Here is a 14,534-nt window from a genome sequence, read left to right on the forward strand (position 1 = left end):
GTTAGCCAGGATCCTTATTCTCTGGGTTTTAAGACCTTATAGCATGGGATTTTATCAAATGCCTATTCAGGATCTACTGAGATCATTATATGGTTTTCCTTATTATGATGTTTATTATTATTTATTATTATGTTTATTTATTAAGTATTTATGTCTTACATTAAACAGAAATAACATTAAAATGAGATATACTCTGGTCTTGGTGCATTATTTTTTTGAATTAGAGTTTTTGGTTTGTTAGTATCCTCGCATCTATGATCGTAAGTGGTCATACTGCTATTCTGGGTCAGATAATTCTTTGTTGTAGAATGCTGACAGCATCCCTGGCCTCTTCCCACTAGGTGTCAGTAGGAATCCCTCTGTCACCAAGTGATAGGTTAAAAACGCCTTGGGTGTTGCCACATGTCAAGCTTTCTTTGTGTACATGTGCTTTCCTTTGTCAGGTTTTGATATTAGCATCATTGCCAGTCTCATTATACCTATTAGATAGCTTTCCATATGTTCCTATATTTAGGAATGATTTATACAGCATTTGAATTGGCTCTTTTTGTTTTTAGGGCCACACTGTGGCATAAGGAAATTCCTGGGCAAGGGGTCGCATTGGAGCTGCAACTGCTGGCCTATCGCACATCGACAGCAACACTGGATCCAAGCCACATCCACGACCTACTCTGCAGCTTGTGGCAATGCTGGATCCTTAAACCACTGAGCCAGGCCAGGGACTGAACCCGCATCCTCATAGTTGGGTTCTTAACCCTCTCAGCCACAAGGGAAACTCCTGAATTAGCAGTTTCTTAAAATTTGAAATAATTTATTGATAAAATTACCTGGCTTTAAAGCTTTAGATAAAAAGTAATTTGATAAAGTTTTCAACTTTTTCCTTGATCATTGAGGCTTCATGAGTAAGTTTTGGTAAATTTGTCCTTAATTTCTTTAAGATTTCAAAATGTTTTAGCATGTAACTTCATTGTAGCAGACTTAATTTAAAAAATCTGCTTTAGATCTTTTATTCAATCTTTCTGAGATCTAGTTTGTTCATTTGTGCTTTCCTTTTTTCTGGATTAGATTTATGATAAGTCTGTGTCAGCTCTCTTTTCTAGGTGTGGAACTTTCTGGGATACTTATGGGAGCTCTGTTGATGGAAGAAACAATCTGAGAATGAGCTCACAAGAATTACCTCACCTAATAAGATATATCAGATTAGAATAACAATTTCTGGAAGTCTATGCAAAATTGCTTCCATACAAAATTAAATTGTTGCTAATTTTAATTATTGCCAGTAATATTAAAATGCCCTTGCCATCCAAACATTATTCATCGATAAATGATACATTCTGAATACTTCATGGTATTGAACATTCAAAGAGATTGAAGTACTCTTCTATCAGACGTCATCCTTTAGTGTTCTTGGAACATCTGTGTATCTTTCAGATAGAGAAGCTAAAGTAGTGGAGCATAGATAACTGGTTCTAGGTCACTTTGTTAGCAATTAAATTGCAGGACAAAACTGACCTCAAGAGTTATAATGTATAACCGTGGTCGACATTTTAATATAGCAGCCAGGGAGGTTTCACCGGCAAACAAATACAAAACCATGGATGGACTTGGCCACTTGCAAAGAGCTTGTGACAATAGCATTGGTGTCTAATTAAGTGCATGGACAAGAAGGGCATGCACTGAATTGCATCTTGTGTCTACCAAGCAAAGTGCATTCTTAAACATCACCGAGGAGCTGGAAGGGAGAGCCAACACTTATTTCCATTTAATGGGAGGAGGAGTGGATCTTGAACAACATAATGAATTTCTGCTAGTGGATTCAGGATTAGGCCCCAGACTGTCCATTCTCCTTCAACATCTAGGGAATTCACATCCACCTCTCCAGAGCCTAGGCTCCCTCTCATAGGGAAGAGAACTGCTAGGCTCTGTTCTAGAGGCTGGCAGTTTGTGGAGCTCCTCTGGCCCCATACCAGGCACCACAGCTCCATGGTTGTTGGACAAAGACTCCCCAGATAGACGTAACTGTGCTGGGCTCCCCCCAGGGAGAATCTTGTGACACAGATCAGGACTAAGGGATTGATAGTACCATAACCATGTCAGTTTTGTGGGCATTTCGACCAGAGGTAAGACTTTGTCGAGAGTGAAGCCCTTCGTTCCACTGAAGTGTGGTGCTTTCTCCTCTGCACCCCCTTGCCTGGGTAACAAGGGGGTGCAGAGCAACAGTCAAAGGTCTTTGTCCTGGTCTTCCGCTCTTCCACCTTCCTCCCACACCAGTGTTCTCACCTAACTCCTTCTCTTTGACTCATCAGGCATTCTTCCTAGAAATTCCTCCTAAGCACTTCTAATCCTCCACTTAGCTAAAATCCTGCATCATTATTCACTTGTCTGCAAAGTCCCTCTGGTGATTTTGGAGGGTCAGCCTATTTCCTGTCGAGTCCGCATGTGATCTATGGTCTAGCATGAACTCTGGGACATCTGGCTGCCAGTGGAAATGTCCAGGAGTGTCAGCCGATAGTCTTGAGGCCTGATGCTTAACTTCTGGTAGATTCAGTCATCTACAATGCTTCATAATAAGTAGCCCTGTATGGTGGGTCCTTGTTTATATACACCCTGCCTTGTTCTAGAAAGGCTCTCAGATTTACAGTGAGCAGATAAGCAAAGCTGTGATCTCATTTCCTCTCTTTCCAAATTCCTTTTTTTATTTTAATGACATTTGTATTTTTATATTTTCCATTATAGCTGGTTTACAGTGTTCTGTCCATTTTCTACTGTACAGTCCAAATTCCTAATAATCATATCTAACACTTGAATTACTCCATATTCCACAAAACACTTTCAGAAGCATTATCTCATTTGATGTGCACGGCAAACTTGTGAGGGCAGTAGATCAGGTTATTATCTACCATTTTACAAATAAAGACAAAGGCCTGGAGACGGTCAAGGCTCAAATCCCCACCCTCTGATTGCAAGACCAGGGCTCTTGCTATATTTCATGCTGCCTTTTGCTCTGCACTAAGACAAGCAAGGAGTTAATTTCCAGAAAGTGCTGTAAAGTGGTGTGAATAATTCAGAGAATCGCTGCTGTGTGTGTCTTGGACAAAGAATTATTATACTGGCTTCCTGCAGCATTAGAGGGAACCCAAGCCAGAGCCATGGCCTACAATGAGAGATACAGTCCCTTATTCTGCTAGCTTTGCAGCTGTTGTTAACCAAGGGTAGGGTTGATTATTAGGTCATAAACCATTTATCTCCATGGAAAGAATTCTTCTCACTTACTGTCCAGTATCGGTGCACTTCTGTCATTGGTGACCGTCTTCTTTAATTTCTTCCCTTTGCTGATGTCAGAGAGAAGAGCATTTCTCCCAGCCTGCTCCGACTTATTCAAGGTAGGCTTTTCTGTATTGGCCTGAAAGGAAGCCATGCAAACGCGTATTCATCTTTTGAATTAAAATCATGTGCTATAACACTCAGTGGGGACAGTTAGAGTATTGGAAGCTTGTCATTAAGGTTCTTGGCAAGAGGCTGTAAATTCTCCACAAGTTTTAGATCTGATGTCATTCTTTTTAAGACCCAGACGTTTGGGAGCAGATGCAGCAATAAATTACATTCATTTTTAATGCAGGAAGAGTGTGTCCCTGATTAAAAAAAAAAAAAAAGTCTCTGAAAATTCAAACCACAATTGGCTGTAACCCACAGAGCCAGGGTTGGATGGCTGGAATTGAGAAGGTGATTTTAAGTCTGAGAGGAATCTGCAAGGATACTATGAAGCTTCATTCTCTAGAATGTTCTCTGAAGAACAGCTTCTCTTTCCTGTCTTTTGGAACTGGTGCAAGAGGAAAACTGTCTTTAGCAAAAAGGGTCAGCTCTATTTTTTTAAATCCATCAAAATTTTAGAAAATAATTCCCTCTTTACATTGTCAGAGATTTTTTTTTCCTTTTTAATTTGAGGCATACCAGAGGTATAATATACATATAGTAAGATCATCCTTTTAGTGTATAGTCCTGTGAGTTTTGACAAACAAGTACAACTGTGTAGCCACCGCCGCAGTCAGAAAGTACAGCATTCCCACTACCCACCCAAACTCTCTTCACGTCCCTCTGGCCTAAGGTGTTCCTGATGTTTAATCCTTTTGAAAGCTTAGCCCACGGAAACTGCATAGCAGACAACGGTGGGCTATTTTAAAGCCTTTGAGTATGTTCAGTAATTTTAGAATTTAGAATTCCTGGGAAAGAGCTTACTGTGAAATTGAGATTTTATTTTCTCAGGGTTATTTTTGGGAGTGGGGACACTAGGAGCCCAGCGAATGAACTCAGAAGTAGGCGCATGCCTGTGGCTGTCGCTCTTGGACACGGGCTTGGTCCAGCTTGGCCCCAGGGACCGCCACCTTCCCCAAACCCAGAGGTGCTTCTGGCAGATGTGAGTCCTGGTTGGCCCCAGCCCTTCTGAACGGCTCTGATTTCAGAGGTGCCGATGAAAGCCACAAGGAATAAACCTGGGCAGGTTTTAGCTTGATACCTGACCCAGCTATTCCTTATAGTTAGAGGCAGAGGAAGAGTTAAGACAAACCCTGAAGCAGGTGAAATAGAATCTCTGTGTGTGAAGCTGAAAGGGTCTTAAATTATAAAGTATTACTTGCTCACAAAAATAATAGCTAACATTTATATAGCTCTTACTATGGGTCGGGCACCATTTTAAGCATTTTATTTATATTAATTCATTATCATCAATCCTGGGAGTCATGATTTCCATTTTAGAGTCAGGGAAACTAAGGCACAAGTTAAACCATCACACTGGGCTCCAGCTAATAAGAGGAGCTTAGATTCAAAGTCTTGCAGTCTGACCCCAGAGCCTTCCCTATAACCTGATGGATGGAAAATGTGGGGTCTAGAATGCCCCTTCCCTGGACTGGGGAGATGCTGGTAAAGAATATAACCTGCCGGAGTTCCTGTGGTGGCTCAGTGGTTAACAAATCCAAATAGGAACCATGAGGTTGCAGGTTCGATCCCTGGCCTTGCTCAGTGGGTTAACGATCCGGCGTTGCCGTGAGCTGTGGTGTAGGTCGCAGATGCGGCTCGGATCCTGAGTTGCTGTGGCTGTGGTGAAGGCCGGCGGCTACAGCTACGATTCAACCTCTAGCCTGGGAACCTCCATTTGCTGTGGGAACGGCTCAAGAAATGGCAAAAAGACAAAAAAAAAATATATATATATATAAACCTGCAACTACAAGATGAGCAAGTTCTGGAGATCTAACACACAGCATAGTGACTCTGATGAACAAGGCTGTGGGACACACTTCAAAGTCATCAAGAGACCAGAAATGAACTGTGCCCACCACCAAAAAAGAAATGCTAATTTCATGATGTGATAGGGGCTTAGCTAAAACTACAGTGATAATTACATTGTAAAATAGAAACACGGTGTACACCTGAAGCTTGTACAATGTTACATGCCAATTATATCTCGGTTGAAAAAATTAATAGATAAAACGCCCATCTGCCCTCGCCTCCTCTGAAGCAAGCCTCTTAAGAGCTTCTCGCAGTCATTTCCAGAAAGGCTCTTTGCACAGACAGATTGCTTTGGCTAATGGGATCATCCTTTATGTCTCTAACATGACTTGGACATCAGGGAAAAAGCTTTTCGAATTAACCTACTGTCTTCCTTTTAAGGATGAAAAAAACCTGAGGCTCCAAGATGTTACGTGACATGTTCACACTGGTTCTCTTCATGGTTTTGGGTCAGCAACCCTCCCTGCCCTCCTGTTCTGTCTCAAAATTTATTTTGACATCTGACCCTCTTGGGTGTTGACTTCTCTCAGGAGGCAGGACCCTCGCCTGCACTGTTCCACTGGATGCTCTCCTACCACAGCCTCCAACCTCCTTTTTTCCTCATCTCTACATCCCGTCTTTCTAGGACTTTGCTTGTAGTCAGGTAATGATGGATAGAAACCAGGTGACAGGACAAGCCAGGGTTTCCCAAAGTTCAGTCATTCTGGTACAACTTTCATGATTTTTGTCACCTTCTCATGAAACCTGCGTTCCTATTTAACATTTTTCATTAAGTCAATTTACTATACTATTTGCTACACTATTTTTTAGTGGATATTTTCTTTTAAATTAACTCACTATTAAACCCAGGAGGTGCTAGTCTTAATTTTTAGACTATACATTAAACACACGCACATTTAAAAAAAGATCAAAGCATGTTACAACCCAGCAGTGCTACACAACCTATACTTCTGGGGAGTATAAACTAATCCTTCTGAGTTAGCCAGATCAGAGCTTCTCAAACTTATTTAAGGGAAGGACCAATTTTTTAAGAAAAAAATTTTCTGGAGTTCCCGTTGTGGTTAACAAATCTGACTAGGAAACATGAGGTTGTGGGTTCGATCCCTGGGCTTGCTAAGTGGGTTAAGGATCCGGCATTGCTGTGAGCTGTGGTGTAGGCCAGCAGCTACTGCTCTGATTCGACCCCTAGCCTGGGAACCTCCATTTGCCGCAGAAGCAGCCCTAGAAAAAGCAAAAAGGCAAAAAAAAAAAGAAAGAAAAAAGAAAAAAATTTTCCAACCCATCATGGATCAATATTTTGTAAAAGAACAATGAATTACTGGAAAAATGAATTAGTTAAAAGACACACAAAATAAAATCTTAGAAACAAAAGACTTAACCCCACCATCAGATCGCTGTGTTTTTCTTTCTTTCTTTTTTTTTTTTTTCTTTTTCTCTTTTTAGGGCCATACCTGTGGCATATGGAGGTTCCCAGGCTAGGGGTCAAACCAGAGCTGTAGCCGCCAGCCTATGCGATGGCCATAGCAGCGCCAGATCCCAGCCTGTCTTCGACCTACACCCAAAGCTCACAGCAACGCTGGATCCTTAACCCACTGAGCTAGGCCAGGGATTGAACCCACGTCCTCATGGACCCTAGTCAGGTTTGTTAACCCCTGAGCCACGACGGGAGCTCCCAGATTGCTGTGTTTCTTAGTGCTTACTCTGAATGTTTGTACTTAGCGTTTTGAGGACTCTAACCAGGAGTTGGAGGATCACACTTGGAATAGCAATGAGCTAATTAATGGTGTGTTCCTCCATCTAGACCTGAGATGGGCTATATCAATGTGTCCCATGGAAGCCTGGGCAAGAGACTGTTCCCCTCTGAGCATCAGTTTCCTCAAGTGAAAAGTGAAGGGCCTATCACTGGGAGGCTCTTTAGCAGAGAAGGCTTCACATGCTGGGGGACATCTTCGCCCTGGGCTGTGTCTGGGAGCCTTTCCGGATCACCACGCAGAGAGCTGCTGGCTTCCTGGAAGAGGGTGCACTAACTTCTGAGGACAGACTGTCAGGGGCCAGGAGAGCCCTGAGAAAATACGCCTTTGGAAAGTAGCCATGGAGAGGCAGAGATAGATTTAAAGGGGGAGTTTAAGTGTGTGGGGGTGAAAGATGGGGGATATTTGTCAAAAACAGAGAGAAGAAAGGGGGGGAAAGGCAGAGAAAAAGGAGTGAGTCTGGAGGACACTTTGATGGATGCGCCATCAGACAGAGAGACCCAGGTTTCTGGATATCCTGCCCGGAGGTTAAAGGCTAGAACCTGAGTCGATTAGAATGGAAAAAGTGCAAGGTGGGCAGAACCACTCCTGTGAATCTGTCTTGGGCCAGCGTGTTCGAATGAACAGGATGCGTCTCCCTTGATGGACATGGCAGAGGAAACCTAACGAATCCACATTCCATGCGTGTTCTCTGCATCACATGAAACCTTAGACTACAAAATGCTTCTGTGTTCTTTCTGCTGCATCTCAGGGTCTGGCTTCCTCTGGCACCTAGAAAGCTTACTGTAGTATCACGGTCAAGCCAGAATGCAAATACACTGAAAACAAATACATGTGTGCTGGCTTCGAGTTTGTTCCACGTGCTTCATGCAGGGACCACGGATGGGGAGAGCCACTCACCAGAGCAAACGTGGGCGGCGGCGGGGGTGCTGGAGGGGGTGGGACGGGCATCCTGGACAGTTAGGCTTTCAACAGTCTGGCTGATGAATCTGTAAAAAAAATAAAATAAAATAAAATAAGAAGAAGAAACAAAGCATGGACACCAACTTTCACTGACATGTGGAATCTGAAAAAAAGGACAGACTGAACTTCTTTGCAGAACAGATGCTGACTCACAGACATTGAAAAACTTATGGTCTCTAGAGGAGACAGTTTGGGGGGGTGGGGGGATGTACTTGGGCTGTGGGATGGAAATCCTGTGAAACTGGATTGTGCTGATCATTATACAACTACAGATGTGATAAATTCATTTGAGTAATTTAAAAAAAAGGGACAAAAAAGAAAGCATGGTATTAGACTTGCAGTATTAGTAACACTCTGTCCTAATCGTCCTTTCCCTTTCCCATCCAAGTGACAGTTACTCATGTGGGCCAACTTTTATAAGAGGTGGAAGTCCTTTATAACATGGCTAGGATGTTACGGTTCTGGATGGACCCTAGCGGAGGAGGCTTCTCGGCCAAAGTGCCTGGAGATACGGGAAGCAAAACCCAGCACCTCGCACCGCTCAATTCCACCACCGCCAAAGCAGGACGCGGGGAAGACCCTGGCCCTTGGCCCGATTAAGCTGGGAGGTTATCAGGAAGCTGCTAGAAATGTATCCCGGCCACGTCAACCATTCAGGTGGCTCCTCTTTCTCCCTCATCTCCAGTCCCCTCCTGCTCCCGGCCGCTGCTGTACTTCTCTGTCCGGGATCCCTGACCTTTCTCTGGGCGCACAGCAGGAATGCAGAGATGAACCTACCTCTGCCCTCGCCCTCAAAGCTCTCCCCGTCTCTGGGGAGAGGAGAGGGCCAAGGTGAGGAAGGCGGTAGGATGGAGGAGGAAGTTGGATTTCTACCTCTGTGCTACTCGGCATTTTCTTACAGGATCCAAGTGGACAAAAGGCGGGCGGGGGAGACAAGGAGTCAAACCTCTGACTCTGGGGACAAAGGGAAGGCCAGACTCCAAGGCTGCAGGACAGGGCAGAGTAGCCCTGGTGCATCGCAGTGGCAGAGGGGGCAGCCTGGCAAATGTCAGGGACTGAAGAAGTGATGGCGAGGACAGAGGACATGCCCTGGGAGTTATGCCAGCCACGAACCCCATCTTCCTTACCCCTGTCCTTGGGGTCCCATATCTGGGTCTCAGCAGAAGACCCAGGCCCTAGCCTGTACCCACTTTCTCACCCCTAAGTGTCCTGGCTTCTTCCACCCAGACCTTGTTGGTCCTGGATCAGCAGGGGTCCCGAATGAGCAGGAGGGCCTCAACCAGAGCTGTGAGAAGCATCAAATCTCAGCCCTTCCACCTGCACTGACTTTGTTGCAGACTTTTAACCAGATCCCTATGCACTCGTATTTGAGAAGCCTGGTGAAAGTCTGAGCCTTAAAGCCGGTGAGCAGCCTGGGACACTGACCACGTGAATCACACTGTTTCTATGGCTATCAAACAGCAGAATTACCTTTTATTTTCAATAGTCTCTTAATTGCAGAAAACAATTTCTCAGAATTTATTCATTTAGTTCAACCACAAAAAGTTAATGTGGGAAACTTACACCTCAAAGCAAACACAGTTGACCCTTGAACAACGAGTCTGAACTGCACAGGTTCACTCAGATGTGGATGATTTTTTTTTTTTTTTTTTTTTGTCTCTCTGCGATTTCTTGGGCCACTCCCGCGGCATATGGAGGTTCTCAGGCTAGGGGTCGAATCGGAGCTGTAGCCACCGGCCTAGGCCAGAGCCACAGCAACGCGGGATCCGAGTCACATCTGCAACCTACACCACAGCTCACGGCAATGCCGGATCCTCAACCCGCTAAGCGAGGCCAGGGATGGAACCCGCAGCCTCATGGTTCCTAGTAGGATGTGTTAACCACTGAGCCACAGTGGGAACTCTGAGATGGGGATTATTTTCAACAGTAACTATCCCAGTGTGTGGCACATCAGTGGGTGGTTGATTCTGAGGATGCATAAGCCAGATATAGAGGAACCACGGACACGCACTGCTGACTGTAGGGAGGGTCCACATCCCTCGTCCCCACACTGTTCAAGGGTCAGCTGCACTCTCTACTGAAGTCTGGCTGGATGGCTTGCTTTCTGTGAACAGAAATGGAAGGGAAAAGCTGCGAGGACACGGTTGGACTTGTCAAAGCTGCTGGAAGGCAGGAATTAAGACAATTTGGGACAGTTCTATTCCAAGGACCATTGAGAAAACGAAATTTTAACAACATTAGAGCAGGAACAGCTGCCCTCATTGATTGACAGGTGACTGTATATTGGATAAGAAAGGGTGTTTTATGTCCATTGTCTCAAACGCCTATGACCACACTGCAAACCAGCACGATTCGCTCATTTTACAGAGGACGATGCTAGGACTCAGAGAAACTAAGTAACTCATGGAAGTCATTCACCTCAGGTCCTTTTGAACCCTGTTCTTTTTAGATAAGCATTTTTGAGCAAGTAAAGAGCTAACTAGCACTGCAGCTCACCTGTAAAGTAGATCAGAATCGGGTTTTCCAAAAGAGCCTGTCGCAGACAGAGATTCTTATCAAATGTGTTCCTGACTCTGGTCTTTTCGGGGGGGCACCAGTCAGTCGCCCGTGGGGCTGGGCAGGCAGGGTTGGGGGCCTGTGTTTGGGGGCCTGTGTTTGGAGCCCTATGAAGGGGGCGTTGCTCCAGCCGCCTCAGACTCAGGTCCCAGGACCAGGAGGAAGGAAAAGGTTCAGGTCCAACTATCAAAGGTGCTGCAGGCAAAGCAATGGGGTGAACAGAGCTGGAGGAGGCAGCTTATCAAGGAAGGAGGTGGCCAGGTCCACCCAGAGAGCCCAGGATAGAAGCTCCAGGGACTGGATCACCCACGAGCTCAGTGGATGATGAAAGGCCCCTCAAGACTCTAATTCACTGTGTCAGATCTGCGCCCACCACCTAACCGGTCACCCTCTTATACTGAGGAAGAAGTGGATTCTGATCAGCTACCAGGAACCTCCTAGGGGTTTGGTTCTCATGAGCTACTCTATGGCTGCAAAATCAAAATGAACTTCTGTCCTGGGCACCTCAGGGGTCAGACTATGGAACAGAGAGGCTTTCAGGGGGATGAGACCCTGCAAAGCCCCTTTCATTGTTTTATAATTTTCTGTTGCTGCTATTACACTTCTCTCTGTGCATGAACTGACTTATAAATAAACCTCTGGACCACAGAGGCCAGGCCTCCCCCCACTGGCCACCTCCGATAAACAACAGGGGTGGCCGGGGGCGGAGGGTGGAGGATCTGCGGGTGAGCGCTCTCACCTTTCTGAGGCCAAGTTCTCCTTTCTCTCCACCGCTGCTGCTCCCCTGCCAACACCCCCCGTCCCCACTCTCCTCCACATAAAGGACTTCCCTCCCCGCTTCATGCTGGAAGTTGATTCCAGAAGCTTCGATGGTCTCTTGGCTCCCTGCGAGCTGAAGAGCTGCTGGTCTGGACTTGTCCAGGCTGGGCCCTGAGGGAAGTTTGTGAGGAACCCCAGGCTCCAACCCTCCATCTCAGCATGTGGGTCAAAGAAGACCAACCTCATGTCCCCCCACCAGGCCCCCTTCCTGGCTGTTTTCCCACCACACTGTGAACTCCATGCAGTCTCCCCCATACTGGGTACCAAGCAGGGTTCTCACTAAATATGTGGGGGTGAGAGGGGGAGGGGACACACAAACAAGCCACGTGCCGGCCTTGGAATGGCTCCCAGCTCGGCTCTACATCCCGGGCAAAGAACCAGTCCCTGGCAGAGGGGCTTGCCAGCGGGAAGGCCGGGTGGCTGCTTCCCTGACTTTGCCCATGAAGGAAGGCCTGGGCCTGAGCCTTGGGGGGGGCCAGGGCTTCCCTTGGCCCCTGGAGTTGACAGCCCACGTCAGAATCGGGACTGGGCCTGACAGAAGGGCCTCCATGGCAGCACAGATCCTAACAGGCCAGGCCTTCCTAGCCTGGATCTTCACGTCCACAGGGTCTCGGGACAGAATCCAGAGCTTCATGAGCTTGGCTGAAAAAAAGGACATTTATTTCCCCAACTCTAATTTAGGCATTTCCTTAGATTATGACTGCAGGCCACAAACCACACCTGAAACCTTTCACCAACAGTTTTTCATATGGTATTTTCACATCATAATTGCTACAGACCTTTTTTGAAATTGTGGCCATGTTTAGATCTGCTGTTAGATCTGGTTGTACCTGTTTCACTATAACTAGTTTCCTTGGTAATCGCTGTATTTTGTTTATGCATTTAACAACAGTCAGAGATGGAGCCCTTTGGGCTTGACCAGACCCTAGTGGGGTCTGTGAGTGAAGAGGGTTAGAATCCCTGTAAGAAGGTGAGACCTGGGTCAGGAGAACATGATTGATTGATTGATTGATTGATTGATTTTGGTCTTTTTAGGGCCGCACCCACGGCATATGGAGGTTCCCAGGCTAGGGGTCTAATCAGAGCTACAGCTGCCGGTCTACACCACAGCCACAGCAACACCAGATCCAAGTCTCGTCTGTGACCTATCCACAGCCACAGCAACAGGGGATCCTTAGCCAGGGATGTGTGAAGCCAGGGATCGAACCCGTGTCCTCATGGACACTAGTCGGGTTTATTAATCACTGAGCCATGACGGGAACTCCCAGAAGAATGTGATTTTGAATCTCTGCTCTGCTGCCGAACACCCTGGGATGAGACTAAGCTCTCTGAGCACCCCCTGCCTGTCTGTTAATTAGGGGTGAGGGAGGGCCACTGAATAAGCAGTCAACAGATGGGTCCAGAACTGCGATCCTCGAGGCGAGCACGGGTCTTGCTGGTGTGAGTGTCGCTCGAGCACCTGGCCAGTCCTGATGGCTGAGCTGTGGCCCTGGCTTTGTCCTGTGTGGGGGGGACTCATTTCTGAGTGAATGAGACAACCTGAGGCTTGGCCTCCTGCGTCCGTCTGGTCCTTCCAGGCAGCAGGGCAGGAAAGGCAGCTCTGCACCAGGCTGGAGAGGCCCTAGAATAGGGGGAAGGATGACCAGACCAGGGGCTCCCAAGGTGTGCGCTGTCAACTTTTGTAGGGACTCAGGCCCCCCGAAGGTGGAGGACCAGGGCTCTACCCATTCACTGATCCCTCCCCTGCCCCAGGCATCAACCTTCTAACAATATACATTTTTGAGTGTTAATTCCTTTTGGAGAATCAATGTTTAAATAACTTGCATCATAGGGAGAGGAAAGCCAGACTTTTCTAAAATGTTCACCTTGTGTGGTGAATTTTATGAGCACAAAGAAAACCACAGATGGAAATGGGTCTTCTGTTTTCACACACACACTGTTAGGGGTTGAATTTATATGTTGAAGTTTAACCCCTAGTGCCTCAGAAGGTAACTGAATTTGGAGAGAGGGCCTTTAAAGAGGTGATTAAGTTGAATTGAGGCCATTAGGGTGGAGACCTGATCCAATATGACTGGGGTCCTTATAAGACAAGGAAGAGACACCAGGGATGGCTGAGCACAGAGAAAAGGCCACCTGAGGACTTGGGAGAAGGCGGCCACCTGCCAGCCAAGGAGAGAGGCCTGGGGCCGGCCGACACCTTGATCTGGGCCCTCCAGCCTCCAGACTGTGAAATACCAAAATGCTGCAGTTTGAGCCACGCAGCCTGTGGTCCTTTGTCTTGGCAGCCCTAGCAAGTGAATAAACCCATTTCTAATAAAGCATGTGATCTATCAAGTCTGTTAGTCACTGCTGAAATGATAAGATAATGGCTTTCAAATAAAATCCATCAATTGCTTTCTCACCCAAACTCTCTCCGGATTGTCCTACATTCAAGAAATTCAAAATCACTCTGAACTCTAGGATATGTGAGCCACTGCCAAAATTTTATCTAATAACTGTATGAATTACTAGAAAAATCAACACAGTTTAGGTGAAAACTGTTGAAGTGAAGGATCCACCAACCAACCTTTTATAAAGGAACTGACTCTACAGGTTGAGAGAACAGAGTAGAATATTTTGCATAAATGACTTCAAAAATCCACTGATTGGTTCTTTTTTGTAACACACACACACACACACACACACACACACACACACACACATACACACACATACTACATCAATATTTAGAAAGTCTGGAATTTCCCAGAGAAATGGATGGCTTTGTTGGTTTTACCACTGTTTTACTAGGTCAGCATCATGGTTTAAATTCACAGTAGGCAGCACCACACATTAGACCAAGCAGGGCAGCTCGTGGCCTGGAGCCATTTGCTAAATGTATGATACTGGTTATGAGGGATAACCTTGTGTGAGAGAGTGAATTGCTCCCCACCCTGCAGCGGACATATCTTCCCAATAGCATGGCCAACTAGACACTCAACCAGAGCTCATCTGTCAGTCCAGAGTGGCCTCGGGAAACTTAGGCTTTCTTCTTCCATGTACTCGTGTAAGAAAGCAAAAATACCTCCGAATGGAAGACAATCAAAAGAACTGGTGAGTTAAGTAAACTGTTTCTTAGCTTCTTACAGCCAATTTAAAATTCATCCTACATTATGCTGTGTG

General features: G+C 46.1%; 1 protein-coding gene across 4 annotated transcripts in view; it reads right to left on the reverse strand.

Annotated features, from left to right (window-relative positions):
- Positions 1-14,534, reverse strand: part of WIPF1 (WAS/WASL interacting protein family member 1) — a 128,775-nt gene that overhangs the window by 20,342 nt on the left and 93,899 nt on the right. For all 4 annotated transcript variants that reach the window (XM_047772920.1, XM_047772921.1, XM_047772922.1 and 1 more), the window contains exons 2-3: positions 7,935-8,023; positions 3,274-3,403 (exon numbers count right to left, since the gene is read on the reverse strand). In XM_047772920.1, the coding sequence (XP_047628876.1) occupies positions 3,274-3,403; positions 7,935-7,985 (181 nt within the window). In that variant the 5' untranslated portion in view covers positions 7,986-8,023. The remainder of the gene's footprint in view (positions 1-3,273; positions 3,404-7,934; positions 8,024-14,534) is intronic.

The sequence above is a fragment of the Phacochoerus africanus genome, chromosome 3, assembly GCF_016906955.1.
Source record: "Phacochoerus africanus isolate WHEZ1 chromosome 3, ROS_Pafr_v1, whole genome shotgun sequence".
In the NCBI taxonomy this organism is placed as follows: Eukaryota; Metazoa; Chordata; class Mammalia; order Artiodactyla; family Suidae; genus Phacochoerus; species Phacochoerus africanus.